The 16,545-nt window shown below is 57.2% G+C and overlaps 1 protein-coding gene across 2 annotated transcripts in view; it reads left to right on the top strand.

Annotated features, from left to right (window-relative positions):
• tmem245 (transmembrane protein 245) overlaps positions 1 to 16,545 on the top strand; it is an 87,855-nt gene that overhangs the window by 9,668 nt on the left and 61,642 nt on the right. For both annotated transcript variants that reach the window (XM_045712906.1, XM_045712907.1), the window contains exons 3-5: positions 2,729 to 2,944; positions 3,569 to 3,781; positions 3,986 to 4,155. In XM_045712906.1, the coding sequence (XP_045568862.1) occupies positions 2,729 to 2,944; positions 3,569 to 3,781; positions 3,986 to 4,155 (599 nt within the window). The remainder of the gene's footprint in view (positions 1 to 2,728; positions 2,945 to 3,568; positions 3,782 to 3,985; positions 4,156 to 16,545) is intronic.

Below are 16,545 nucleotides of genomic sequence, written 5' to 3'. Positions count from 1 at the left end.
TACATTCTGATGAGAGCTGAAGCACTGCTAGGACAGAGGTATTTACAGGGGGGTAGTAGTACATTCTGATGAGAGCTGAAGCACTGCTAGGACAGAGGTATTTACAGGGGGGTAGTAGTACATTCTGATGAGAGCTGAAGCACTGCTAGGACAGAGGTATTTACAGGGGGGGTAGTAGTACATTCTGATGAGAGCTGAAGCACTGCTAGGACAGAGGTATTTACAGGGGGGGTAGTAGTACATTCTGATGAGAGCTGAAGCACTGCTAGGACAGAGGTATTTACAGGGGGGTAGTAGTACATTCTGATGAGAGCTGAAGCACTGCTAGGACAGAGGTATTTACAGGGGGTAGTAGTACATTCTGATGAGAGCTGAAGCACTGCTAGGACAGAGGTATTTACAGGGGGGTAGTAGTACATTCTGATGAGAGCTGAAGCACTGCTAGGACAGAGGTATTTACAGGGGGGTAGTAGTACATTCTGATGAGAGCTGAAGCACTGCTAGGACAGAGGTATTTACAGGGGGGGTAGTAGTACATTCTGATGAGAGCTGAAGCACTGCTAGGACAGAGGTATTTACAGGGGGGGTAGTAGTACATTCTGATGAGAGCTGAAGCACTGCTAGGACAGAGGTATTTACAGGGGGGTAGTAGTACATTCTGATGAGAGCTGAAGCACTGCTAGGACAGAGGTATTTACAGGGGGGTAGTAGTACATTCTGATGAGAGCTGAAGCACTGCTAGGACAGAGGTATTTACAGGGGGGGTAGTAGTACATTCTGATGAGAGCTGAAGCACTGCTAGGACAGAGGTATTTACAGGGGGTAGTAGTACATTCTGATGAGAGCTGAAGGACTGCTAGGACAGAGGTATTTACAGGGGGGGGTAGTAGTACATTCTGATGAGAGCTGAAGCACTGCTAGGACAGAGGTATTTACAGGGGGGTAGTAGTACATTCTGATGAGAGCTGAAGCACTGCTAGGACAGAGGTATTTACAGGGGGTTAGTAGTACATTCTGATGAGAGCTGAAGCACTGCTAGGACAGAGGTATTTACAGGGGGGTAGTAGTACATTCTGATGAGAGCTGAAGCACTGCTAGGACAGAGGTATTTACAGGGGGGTAGTAGTACATTCTGATGAGAGCTGAAGCACTGCTAGGACAGAGGTATTTACAGGGGGGGTAGTAGTACATTCTGATGAGAGCTGAAGGACTGCTAGGACAGAGGTATTTACAGGGGGGGTAGTAGTACATTCTGATGAGAGCTGAAGCACTGCTAGGACAGAGGTATTTACAGGGGGGGTAGTAGTACATTCTGATGAGAGCTGAAGCACTGCTAGGACAGAGGTATTTACAGGGGGGGTAGTAGTACATTCTGATGAGAGCTGAAGCACTGCTAGGACAGAGGTATTTACAGGGGGGGTAGTAGTACATTCTGATGAGAGCTGAAGCACTGCTAGGACAGAGGTATTTACAGGGGGGGTAGTAGTACATTCTGATGAGAGCTGAAGCACTGCTAGGACAGAGGTATTTACAGGGGAGGTAGTAGTACATTCTGATGAGAGCTGAAGCACTGCTAGGACAGAGGTATTTACAGGGGGTTAGTAGTACATTCTGATGAGAGCTGAAGCACTGCTAGGACAGAGGTATTTACAGGGGGGTAGTAGTACATTCTGATGAGAGCTGAAGCACTGCTAGGACAGAGGTATTTACAGGGGGGGTAGTAGTACATTCTGATGAGAGCTGAAGCACTGCTAGGACAGAGGTATTTACAGGGGGGGTAGTAGTACATTCTGATGAGAGCTGAAGCACTGCTAGGACAGAGGTATTTACAGGGGGGGTAGTAGTACATTCTGATGAGAGCTGAAGCACTGCTAGGACAGAGGTATTTACAGGGGGGGTAGTAGTACATTCTGATGAGAGCTGAAGTACTGCTAGGACAGAGGCATTTACAGGGGGTTAGTAGTACATTCTGATGAGAGCTGAAGCACTGCTAGGACAGAGGTATTTACAGGGAGGTAGTAGTACATTCTGATGAGAGCTGAAGCACTGCTAGGACAGAGGTATTTACAGGGGGTTAGTAGTACATTCTGATGAGAGCTGAAGCACTGCTAGGACAGAGGTATTTACAGGGGAGGTAGTAGTACATTCTGATGAGAGCTGAAGCACTGCTAGGACAGAGGTATTTACAGGGGGGTAGTAGTACATTCTGATGAGAGCTGAAGCACTGCTAGGACAGAGGTATTTACAGGGGGGTAGTAGTACATTCTGATGAGAGCTGAAGCACTGCTAGGACAGAGGTATTTACAGGGGGGTAGTAGTACATTCTGATGAGAGCTGAAGCACTGCTAGGACAGAGGTATTTACAGGGGGGGTAGTAGTACATTCTGATGAGAGCTGAAGTACTGCTAGGACAGAGGTATTTACAGGGTGGTAGTAGTACATTCTGATGAGAGCTGAAGCACTGCTAGGACAGAGGTATTTACAGGGGGGGTAGTAGTACATTCTGATGAGAGCTGAAGTACTGCTAGGACAGAGGTATTTACAGGGTGGTAGTAGTACATTCTGATGAGAGCTGAAGCACTGCTAGGACAGAGGTATTTACAGGGGGGGTAGTAGTACATTCTGATGTAGTTTCAAAAGGAGTTTACTGTTCATTATTCATCACACTGCCATACGCCCCTCTCACCATATACCCCCCCCCCCCTCTCCCTCATGCCTCTCTCTCTAGTGTCTCTGACTGGCTCATGGAGAGTTCCTGTGTTTGTAATCGTGGTCACGCTCCTCATCGTGGGCTCTCAAGAGAAACCACCTGTCCCTGGTAACTCAGGTGAGCTGTCAGGACAGGTGTTGTCGTTCGCTGCTAACACCATCTACATGGCCATCTCCTGTAGTAACCTCCACCTGGGCCCCGAGAGAGAGACCAGCAGCAGCAGTGTCTCCGCAGGTCAGATAACACACACACACACACACACACACACACACACACACACACACACACACACACACGCACGCACACACACACACACACACACACACACACACACACACACACACGCACGCACACACACACACGCACGCACGCACGCACGCACGCACACACACACACACACACACACACACACACACACCGCACGCACACACACACACACACACACACACACACACACACACACACACACACAGACACACCGCACGCACGCACGCACGCACGCACACACACAGACACGCACGCACGCACGCACGCACGCACGCACGCACACACACACACACACACACACACACACCGCACGCACGCACGCACACACACACATACACATACACCACACATAGGCGTTGTACCGCAGTAACTAACCATCAGCCACAAAAAGCTCTCTAAGTCTTAATTCTACATTAATTCAATAGATGTTGAAGGTTTGGACTGATTTAATGACCACTTTCTCACCCTTTCTATCACGTTTTCAATCCAAATCTACTTCATTGTCTTGACTGTCACAATGGCTTAACTCCTCTCATCTCTCCTCTCCTCACCCCCTCCTTTCCTCATCTCCCCCCTCCTCTCTCTCTGTAGATGGGGTGGACTCTGTGGGCCCTGGCCCTTCCGGTCCCCCCTCTGTCTTCCCGTTCCCCCGTCAGGGCCGTCCTGAGCTGGGGGGTCTCTTCCAGAAGAAGGGGTCCCAAAGAGCCAGTGATATCTACTTTGTCCTGCTGGCCTGGGCTTTTGTACTGGTCCAAGTCTGGCTCAATCTCTGGATGCTACAATTACTGCCTATCCCAGTGGCTGGTAATATCTCAAACACTCACACACACTTACACACAGAGACTTACACAGACAGACACACACACTGACCCAAGCACTCACACGACCCAGGCACGCACGCACACACACACACACACACACACACACACACACACACACACACACACACACACACACACACACACACAAATGCATAACATTGTGTCTGTGTGTGTGTGTGTGTTGTAGTGTGGGTGTTGAAGAAGCTGGTGGTACATTTTGGTCTGAAGCGATTCGCTGAGAAGACTCTGTCGTCATGGTGGGTAGGACTGGAGAAGTTTGGCCGTGAGCGACAGGACGCCATCATGCCTGGACCAATCAAAGGACTCGTTCAGTTCCTGCTACGCGTTGACACCAAGGTAATGGCCCGCCCCCCCGGCCAACCTCCATAAGACACACAGCCACCCTGCCAACCTCCATAAGACACACAGCCACCCTGCCAACCTCCATAAGACACACAGCCACCCTGCCAACCACCCTGTGACACACAGCCACCCTGCCAACCCCCATAAGACACACAGCCACCCTGCCAACCTCCCTGTGACACACAGCCACCCTGCCAACCTCCCTGTGACACACAGCCACCCTGCCAACCCCCATAAGACACACAGCCACCCTGCCAACCTCCCTGATACACACAGCCACCCTGCCAACCCCCATAAGACACACAGGCACCCTGCCAACCTCCCTGATACACACAGCCACCCTGCCAACCTCCATAAGACACACAGCCACCCTGCCAACCCCCATAAGACACACAGCCACCCTGCCAACCTCCCTGAGACACACAGCCACCCTGCCAACCTCCATAAGACACACAGCCACCCTGCCAACCCCCCATAAGACACACAGCCACCCTGCCAACCCCCATAAGACACACAGCCACCCTGCCAACCTCCCTGATACACACAGCCACCCTGCCAACCTCCCTGTGACACACAGCCACCTTGCCAACCCCCATAAGACACACAGCCACCCTGCCAACCCCCATAAGACACACAGCCACCCTGCCAACCTCCCTGAGACACACAGCCACCCTGCCAACCCCCATAAGACACACAGCCACCCTGCCAACCTCCCTGATACACACAGCCACCCTGCCAACCTCCCTGATACACACAGCCACCCTGCCAACCTCCCTGATACACACAGCCACCCTGCCAACCCCCATAAGACACACAGGCACCCTGCCAACCTCCCTGTGACACACAGCCACCCTGCCAACCCCCATAAGACACACAGCCACCCTGCCAACCTCCCTGATACACACAGCCACCCTGCCAACCTCCATAAGACACACAGCCACCCTGCCAACCTCCCTGTGACACACAGCCACCCTGCCAACCCCCATAAGACACACAGCCACCCTGCCAACCTCCCTGATACACACAGCCACCCTGCCAACCTCCATAAGACACACAGCCACCCTGCCAACCTCCCTGATACACACAGCCACCCTGCCAACCTCCCTGAGACACACAGCCACCCTGCCAACCTCCATAAGACACACAGCCACCCTGCCAACCTCCATAAGACACACAGCCACCCTGCCAACCTCCCTGAGACACACAGCCACCCTGCCAACCTCCCTGTGACACACAGCCACCCTGCCAACCTCCATAAGACACACAGCCACCCTGCCAACCTCCCTGAGACACACAGCCACCCTGCCAACCTCCCTGTGACACACAGCCACCCTGCCAACCCCAATAAGACACACAGCCACCCTGCCAACCTCCATAAGACACACAGCCACCCTGCCAACCTCCCTGAGACACACAGCCACCCTGCCAACCCCCATAAGACACACAGCCACCCTGCCAACCCCCATAAGACACACAGCCACCCTGCCAACCTCCATAAGACACACAGCCACCCTGCCAACCTCCCTGATACACACAGCCACCCTGCCAACCTCCCTGATACACACAGCCACCCTGCCAACCTCCCTGTGACACACAGCCACCCTGCCAACCCCCATAAGACACACAGCCACCCTGCCAACCCCCATAAGACACACAGCCACCCTGCCAACCTCCCTGAGACACACAGCCACCCTGCCAACCTCCATAAGACACACAGCCACCCTGCCAACCTCCCTGATACACACAGCCACCCTGCCAACCTCCCTGATACACACAGCCACCCTGCCAACCCCCATAAGACACACAGCCACCCTGCCAACCTCCCTGAGACACACAGCCACCCTGCCAACCTCCCTGATACACACAGCCACCCTGCCAACCTCCATAAGACACACAGCCACCCTGCCAACCCCCATAAGACACACAGCCACCCTGCCAACCTCCCTGAGACACACAGCCACCCTGCCAACCTCCATAAGACACACAGCCACCCTGCCAACCCCCATAGGACACACAGCCACCCTGCCAACCCCCATAAGACACACAGCCACCCTGCCAACCTCCCTGATACACACAGCCAACCTGCCAACCTCCCTGATACACACAGCCACCTTGCCAACCCCCATAAGACACACAGCCACCCTGCCAACCCCCATAAGACACACAGCCACCCTGCCAACCTCCCTGAGACACACAGCCACCCTGCCAACCCCCATAAGACACACAGCCACCCTGCCAACCTCCCTGATACACACAGCCACCCTGCCAACCCCCATAAGACACACAGGCACCCTGCCAACCTCCCTGATACACACAGCCACCCTGCCAACCTCCATAAGACACACAGCCACCCTGCCAACCCCCATAAGACACACAGCCACCCTGCCAACCTCCCTGAGACACACAGCCACCCTGCCAACCTCCATAAGACACACAGCCACCCTGCCAACCCCCATAAGACACACAGCCACCCTGCCAACCCCCATAAGACACACAGCCACCCTGCCAACCTCCCTGATACACACAGCCACCCTGCCAACCTCCCTGTGACACACAGCCACCTTGCCAACCCCCATAAGACACACAGCCACCCTGCCAACCCCCATAAGACACACAGCCACCCTGCCAACCTCCCTGAGACACACAGCCACCCTGCCAACCCCCATAAGACACACAGCCACCCTGCCAACCTCCCTGATACACACAGCCACCCTGCCAACCTCCCTGATACACACAGCCACCCTGCCAACCTCCCTGATACACACAGCCACCCTGCCAACCCCCATAAGACACACAGGCACCCTGCCAACCTCCCTGTGACACACAGCCACCCTGCCAACCCCCATAAGACACACAGCCACCCTGCCAACCTCCCTGATACACACAGCCACCCTGCCAACCTCCATAAGACACACAGCCACCCTGCCAACCTCCCTGTGACACACAGCCACCCTGCCAACCCCCATAAGACACACAGCCACCCTGCCAACCTCCCTGATACACACAGCCACCCTGCCAACCTCCATAAGACACACAGCCACCCTGCCAACCTCCCTGATACACACAGCCACCCTGCCAACCTCCCTGAGACACACAGCCACCCTGCCAACCTCCATAAGACACACAGCCACCCTGCCAACCTCCATAAGACACACAGCCACCCTGCCAACCTCCCTGAGACACACAGCCACCCTGCCAACCTCCCTGTGACACACAGCCACCCTGCCAACCTCCATAAGACACACAGCCACCCTGCCAACCTCCCTGAGACACACAGCCACCCTGCCAACCTCCCTGTGACACACAGCCACCCTGCCAACCCCAATAAGACACACAGCCACCCTGCCAACCTCCATAAGACACACAGCCACCCTGCCAACCTCCCTGAGACACACAGCCACCCTGCCAACCCCCATAAGACACACAGCCACCCTGCCAACCCCCATAAGACACACAGCCACCCTGCCAACCTCCATAAGACACACAGCCACCCTGCCAACCTCCCTGATACACACAGCCACCCTGCCAACCTCCCTGATACACACAGCCACCCTGCCAACCTCCCTGTGACACACAGCCACCCTGCCAACCCCCATAAGACACACAGCCACCCTGCCAACCCCCATAAGACACACAGCCACCCTGCCAACCTCCCTGAGACACACAGCCACCCTGCCAACCTCCATAAGACACACAGCCACCCTGCCAACCTCCCTGATACACACAGCCACCCTGCCAACCTCCCTGATACACACAGCCACCCTGCCAACCCCCATAAGACACACAGCCACCCTGCCAACCTCCCTGAGACACACAGCCACCCTGCCAACCTCCCTGATACACACAGCCACCCTGCCAACCTCCATAAGACACACAGCCACCCTGCCAACCCCCATAAGACACACAGCCACCCTGCCAACCTCCCTGAGACACACAGCCACCCTGCCAACCTCCATAAGACACACAGCCACCCTGCCAACCCCCATAGGACACACAGCCACCCTGCCAACCCCCATAAGACACACAGCCACCCTGCCAACCTCCCTGATACACACAGCCAACCTGCCAACCTCCCTGTGACACACAGCCACCTTGCCAACCCCCATAAGACACACAGCCACCCTGCCAACCCCCATAAGACACACAGCCACCCTGCCAACCTCCCTGAGACACACAGCCACCCTGCCAACCCCCATAAGACACACAGCCACCCTGCCAACCTCCCTGATACACACAGCCACCCTGCCAACCTCCCTGATACACACAGCCACCCTGCCAACCTCCCTGATACACACAGCCACCCTGCCAACCCCCATAAGACACACAGGCACCCTGCCAACCTCCCTGTGACACACAGCCACCCTGCCAACCCCCATAAGACACACAGCCACCCTGCCAACCTCCCTGATACACACAGCCACCCTGCCAACCTCCATAAGACACACAGCCACCCTGCCAACCTCCCTGTGACACACAGCCACCCTGCCAACCCCCATAAGACACACAGCCACCCTGCCAACCTCCCTGATACACACAGCCACCCTGCCAACCTCCATAAGACACACAGCCACCCTGCCAACCTCCCTGATACACACAGCCACCCTGCCAACCTCCCTGAGACACACAGCCACCCTGCCAACCTCCATAAGACACACAGCCACCCTGCCAACCTCCATAAGACACACAGCCACCCTGCCAACCTCCCTGAGACACACAGCCACCCTGCCAACCTCCCTGTGACACACAGCCACCCTGCCAACCTCCATAAGACACACAGCCACCCTGCCAACCCCCATAAGACACACAGCCACCCTGCCAACCTCCATAAGACACACAGCCACCCTGCCAACCTCCCTGTGACACACAGCCACCCTGCCAACCCCAATAAGACACACAGCCACCCTGCCAACCTCCATAAGACACACAGCCACCCTGCCAACCTCCCTGAGACACACAGCCACCCTGCCAACCCCCATAAGACACACAGCCACCCTGCCAACCCCCATAAGACACACAGCCACCCTGCCAACCTCCATAAGACACACAGCCACCCTGCCAACCTCCCTGATACACACAGCCACCCTGCCAACCTCCCTGATACACACAGCCACCCTGCCAACCTCCCTGTGACACACAGCCACCCTGCCAACCCCCATAAGACACACAGCCACCCTGCCAACCCCCATAAGACACACAGCCACCCTGCCAACCTCCCTGAGACACACAGCCACCCTGCCAACCTCCATAACACACACAGCCACCCTGCCAACCTCCCTGATACACACAGCCACCCTGCCAACCTCCCTGATACACACAGCCACCCTGCCAACCCCCATAAGACACACAGCCACCCTGCCAACCTCCCTGAGACACACAGCCACCCTGCCAACCTCCCTGATACACACAGCCACCCTGCCAACCTCCATAAGACACACAGCCACCCTGCCAACCCCCATAAGACACACAGCCACCCTGCCAACCTCCCTGAGACACACAGCCACCCTGCCAACCTCCATAAGACACACAGCCACCCTGCCAACCCCCATAGGACACACAGCCACCCTGCCAACCCCCATAAGACACACAGCCACCCTGCCAACCTCCCTGATACACACAGCCAACCTGCCAACCTCCCTGTGACACACAGCCACCCTGCCAACCCCCATAAGACACACAGCCACCCTGCCAACCTCCCTGATACACACAGCCACCCTGCCAACCTCCATAAGACACACAGCCACCCTGCCAACCTCCCTGTGACACACAGCCACCCTGCCAACCCCCATAAACACACAGCCACCCTGCCAACCTCCCTGATACACACAGCCACCCTGCCAATCTCCATAAGACACACAGCCACCCTGCCAACCTCCCTGATACACACAGCCACCCTGCCAACCTCCCTGATACACACAGCCACCCTGCCAACCTCCATAAGACACACAGCCACCCTGCCAACCTCCATAAGACACACAGCCACCCTGCCAACCTCCCTGAGACACACAGCCACCCTGCCAACCTCCCAGTGACACACAGCCACCCTGCCAACCTCCATAAGACACACAGCCACCCTGCCAACCCCCATAAGACACACAGCCACCCTGCCAACCTCCATAAGACACACAGCCACCCTGCCAACCCCCATAAGACACACAGCCACCCTGCCAACCTCCCTGAGACACACAGCCACCCTGCCAACCTCCATAAGACACACAGCCACCCTGCCAACCCCCATAGGACACACAGCCACCCTGCCAACCCCCATAAGACACACAGCCACCCTGCCAACCTCCCTGATACACACAGCCAACCTGCCAACCTGGCCATAAGACACACAGCCACCCTGCCAACCCCCATAAGACACACAGCCACCCTGCCAACCTCCCTGTGACACACAGCCACCCTGCCAACCCCCATAAGACACACAGCCACCCTGCCAACCTCCCTGATACACACAGCCACCCTGCCAACCTCCATAAGACACACAGCCACCCTGCCAACCTCCCTGTGACACACAGCCACCCTGCCAACCCCCATAAACACACAGCCACCCTGCCAACCTCCCTGATACACACAGCCACCCTGCCAATCTCCATAAGACACACAGCCACCCTGCCAACCTCCCTGATACACACAGCCACCCTGCCAACCTCCCTGATACACACAGCCACCCTGCCAACCTCCATAAGACACACAGCCACCCTGCCAACCTCCATAAGACACACAGCCACCCTGCCAACCTCCCTGAGACACACAGCCACCCTGCCAACCTCCCTGTGACACACAGCCACCCTGCCAACCTCCATAAGACACACAGCCACCCTGCCAACCCCCATAAGACACACAGCCACCCTGCCAACCTCCATAAGACACACAGCCACCCTGCCAACCTCCCTGTGACACACAGCCACCTTGCCAACCCCCATAAGACACACAGCCACCCTGCCAACCTCCATAAGACAAACAGCCACCCTGCCAACCTCCCTGAGACACACAGCCACCCTGCCAACCCCCATAAGACACACAGCCACCCTGCCAACCCCCATAAGACACACAGCCACCCTGCCAACCTCCATAAGACACACAGCCACCCTGCCAACCTCCCTGATACACACAGCCACCCTGCCAACCCCCATAAGACACACAGGCACCCTGCCAACCTCCCTGTGACACACAGCCACCCTGCCAACCCCCATAAGACACACAGCCACCCTGCCAACCTCCCTGTGACACACAGCCACCCTGCCAACCCCCATAAGACACACAGCCACCCTGCCAACCTCCCTGATACACACAGCCACCCTGCCAACCTCCATAAGACACACAGCCACCCTGCCAACCTCCCTGAGACACACAGCCACCCTGCCAACCTCCATAAGACACACAGCCACCCTGCCAACCTCCATAAGACACACAGCCACCCTGCCAACCTCCCTGAGACACACAGCCACCCTGCCAACCTCCCTGTGACACACAGCCACCCTGCCAACCTCCATAAGACACACAGCCACCCTGCCAACCCCCATAAGACACACATCCACCCTGCCAACCTCCATAAGACACACAGCCACCCTGCCAACCTCCCTGTGACACACAGCCACCCTGCCAACCCCAATAAGACACACAGCCACCCTGCCAACCTCCATAAGACAAACAGCCACCCTGCCAACCTCCCTGAGACACACAGCCACCCTGCCAACCCCCATAAGACACACAGCCACCCTGCCAACCCCCATAAGACACACAGCCACCCTGCCAACCTCCATAAGACACACAGCCACCCTGCCAACCTCCCTGATACACACAGCCACCCTGCCAACCTCCCTGTGACACACAGCCACCCTGCCAACCCCCCTATGACACACAGCCACCCTGCCAACCCCCCATAAGACACACAGCCACCCTGCCAACCTCCCTGAGACACACAGCCACCCTGCCAACCTCCATAAGACACACAGCCACCCTGCCAACCTCCCTGATACACACAGCCACCCTGCCAACCTCCCTGATACACACAGCCACCCTGCCAACCCCCATAAGACACACAGCCACCCTGCCAACCTCCCTGAGACACACAGCCACCCTGCCAACCTCCCTGATACACACAGCCACCCTGCCAACCTCCATAAGACACACAGCCACCCTGCCAACCCCCATAAGACACACAGCCACCCTGCCAACCTCCCTGAGACACACAGCCACCCTGCCAACCTCCATAAGACACACAGCCACCCTGCCAACCCCCATAGGACACACAGCCACCCTGCCAACCCCCATAAGACACACAGCCACCCTGCCAACCTCCCTGATACACACAGCCAACCTGCCAACCTCCCTGTGACACACAGCCACCCTGCCAACCCCCATAAGACACACAGCCACCCTGCCAACCTCCCTGATACACACAGCCACCCTGCCAACCTCCATAAGACACACAGCCACCCTGCCAACCTCCCTGTGACACACAGCCACCCTGCCAACCCCCATAAACACACAGCCACCCTGCCAACCTCCCTGATACACACAGCCACCCTGCCAATCTCCATAAGACACACAGCCACCCTGCCAACCTCCCTGATACACACAGCCACCCTGCCAACCTCCCTGATACACACAGCCACCCTGCCAACCTCCATAAGACACACAGCCACCCTGCCAACCTCCATAAGACACACAGCCACCCTGCCAACCTCCCTGAGACACACAGCCACCCTGCCAACCTCCCTGTGACACACAGCCACCCTGCCAACCTCCCTGAGACACACAGCCACCCTGCCAACCCCCATAAGACACACAGCCACCCTGCCAACCTCCATAAGACACACAGCCACCCTGCCAACCTCCTGATAAGACACACAGCCACCCTGCCAACCTCCCTGTGACACACAGCCACCCTGCCAACCCCCCTAAGACACACAGCCACCCTGCCAACCCCCCATGAGACACACAGCCACCCTGCCAACCCCCTGAGACACACAGCCACCCTGCCAACCTCCATAAGACACACAGCCACCCTGCCAACCTCCCTGAGACACACAGCCACCCTGCCAACCTCCATAAGACACACAGCCACCCTGCCAACCTCCCTGAGACACACAGCCACCCTGCCAACCTCCCTGATACACACAGCCACCCTGCCAACCTCCATAAGACACACAGCCACCCTGCCAACCCCCATAAGACACACAGCCACCCTGCCAACCTCCCTGAGACACACAGCCACCCTGCCAACCTCCATAAGACACACAGCCACCCTGCCAACCCCCATAGGACACACAGCCACCCTGCCAACCCCCATAAGACACACAGCCACCCTGCCAACCTCCCTGATACACACAGCCAACCTGCCAACCTCCCTGTGACACACAGCCACCCTGCCAACCCCCATAAGACACACAGCCACCCTGCCAACCTCCCTGATACACACAGCCACCCTGCCAACCTCCATAAGACACACAGCCACCCTGCCAACCTCCCTGTGACACACAGCCACCCTGCCAACCCCCATAAACACACAGCCACCCTGCCAACCTCCATAAGACACACAGCCACCCTGCCAACCTCCCTAAGACACACAGCCACCCTGCCAACCTCCCTGATAGACACACAGCCACCCTGCCAACCTCCATAAGACACACAGCCACCCTGCCAACCTCCATAAGACACACAGCCACCCTGCCAACCTCCCTGTGACACACAGCCACCCTGCCAACCTCCATAAGACACACAGCCACCCTGCCAACCCCCATAAGACACACAGCCACCCTGCCAACCTCCATAAGACACACAGCCACCCTGCCAACCTCCCTGTGACACACAGCCACCCTGCCAACCCCAATAAGACACACAGCCACCCTGCCAACCTCCATAAGACACACAGCCACCCTGCCAACCTCCCTGAGACACACAGCCACCCTGCCAACCCCCATAAGACACACAGCCACCCTGCCAACCCCCATAAGACACACAGCCACCCTGCCAACCTCCCTGATACACACAGCCACCCTGCCAACCTCCCTGTGACACACAGCCACCCTGCCAACCCCCATAAGACACACAGCCACCCTGCCAACCCCCATAAGACACACAGCCACCCTGCCAACCTCCCTGAGACACACAGCCACCCTGCCAACCTCCATAAGACACACAGCCACCCTGCCAACCTCCCTGATACACACAGCCACCCTGCCAACCTCCCTGATACACACAGCCACCCTGCCAACCCCCATAAGACACACAGCCACCCTGCCAACCTCCCTGAGACACACAGCCACCCTGCCAACCTCCCTGATACACACAGCCACCCTGCCAACCTCCATAAGACACACAGCCACCCTGCCAACCCCCATAAGACACACAGCCACCCTGCCAACCTCCCTGAGACACACAGCCACCCTGCCAACCTCCATAAGACACACAGCCACCCTGCCAACCCCCATAGGACACACAGCCACCCTGCCAACCCCCATAAGACACACAGCCACCCTGCCAACCTCCCTGATACACACAGCCAACCTGCCAACCTCCCTGTGACACACAGCCACCCTGCCAACCCCCATAAGACACACAGCCACCCTGCCAACCTCCCTGATACACACAGCCACCCTGCCAACCTCCATAAGACACACAGCCACCCTGCCAACCTCCCTGTGACACACAGCCACCCTGCCAACCCCCATAAACACACAGCCACCCTGCCAACCTCCCTGATACACACAGCCACCCTGCCAATCTCCATAAGACACACAGCCACCCTGCCAACCTCCCTGATACACACAGCCACCCTGCCAACCTCCCTGATACACACAGCCACCCTGCCAACCTCCATAAGACACACAGCCACCCTGCCAACCTCCATAAGACACACAGCCACCCTGCCAACCTCCCTGAGACACACAGCCACCCTGCCAACCTCCCTGTGACACACAGCCACCCTGCCAACCTCCATAAGACACACAGCCACCCTGCCAACCCCCATATGACACACAGCCACCCTGCCAACCTCCATAAGACACACAGCCACCCTGCCAACCTCCCTGTGACACACAGCCACCCTGCCAACCCCAATAAGACACACAGCCACCCTGCCAACCTCCATAAGACACACAGCCACCCTGCCAACCTCCCTGAGACACACAGCCACCCTGCCAACCCCCATAAGACACACAGCCACCCTGCCAACCCCCATAAGACACACAGCCACCCTGCCAACCTCCATAAGACACACAGCCACCCTGCCAACCTCCCTGATACACACAGCCACCCTGCCAACCTCCCTGTGACACACAGCCACCCTGCCAACCCCCATAAGACACACAGCCACCCTGCCAACCCCCATAAGACACACAGCCACCCTGCCAACCTCCCTGAGACACACAGCCACCCTGCCAACCTCCATAAGACACACAGCCACCCTGCCAACCTCCCTGATACACACAGCCACCCTGCCAACCTCCCTGATACACACAGCCACCCTGCCAACCCCCATCAGACACACAGCCACCCTGCCAACCTCCCCTGATACACACAGCCACCCTGCCAACCTCCCTGTGACACACAGCCACCCTGCCAACCTCCCTGTGACACACAGCCACCCTGCCAACCTCCATAAGACACACAGCCACCCTGCCAACCTCCCTGAGACACACAGCCACCCTGCCAATCTCTATAAGACACACAGCCACCCTGCCAACCTCCCTGATACACACAGCCACCCTGCCAATCTCTATAAGACACACAGCCACCCTGCCAACCTCCCTGTGACACACAGCCACCCTGCCAACCTCCATAAGACACACAGCCACCCTGCCAACCTCCCTGATACACACAGCCACCCTGCCAACCTCCCTGATACACACAGCCACCCTGCCAATCTCTATAAGACACACAGCCACCCTGCCAACCCCCATAAGACACACAGCCACCCTGCCAACCTCCATAAGACACACAGCCACCCTGCCAACCTCCCTGAGACACACAGCCACCCTGCCAACCTCCATAAGACACACAGCCACCCTGCCAACCTCCCTGTGACACACAGCCACCCTGCCAACCCCCATAAGACACACAGCCACCCTGCCAACCTCCCTGATACACACAGCCACCCTGCCAACCTCCATAAGACACACAGCCACCCTGCCAACCTCCCTGTGACACACAGCCACCCTGCCAACCCCCATAAGACACACAGCCACCCTGCCAACCTCCCTGATACACACAGCCACCCTGCCAACCTCCATAAGACACACAACCACCCTGCCAACCTCCCTGATACACACAGCCACCCTGCCAACCTCCCTGATACACACAGCCACCCTGCCAACCTCCATAAGACACACAGCCACCCTGCCAAACTCCATAAGACACACAGCCACCCTGCCAACC

This window comes from Salmo salar, chromosome ssa02 (assembly GCF_905237065.1).
Source record: "Salmo salar chromosome ssa02, Ssal_v3.1, whole genome shotgun sequence".
Taxonomy (NCBI): domain Eukaryota; kingdom Metazoa; phylum Chordata; class Actinopteri; order Salmoniformes; family Salmonidae; genus Salmo; species Salmo salar.
The sequence above is the reverse complement of the archived record's forward strand: the minus strand, read 5'-3'. Positions and strand labels throughout refer to the sequence as shown.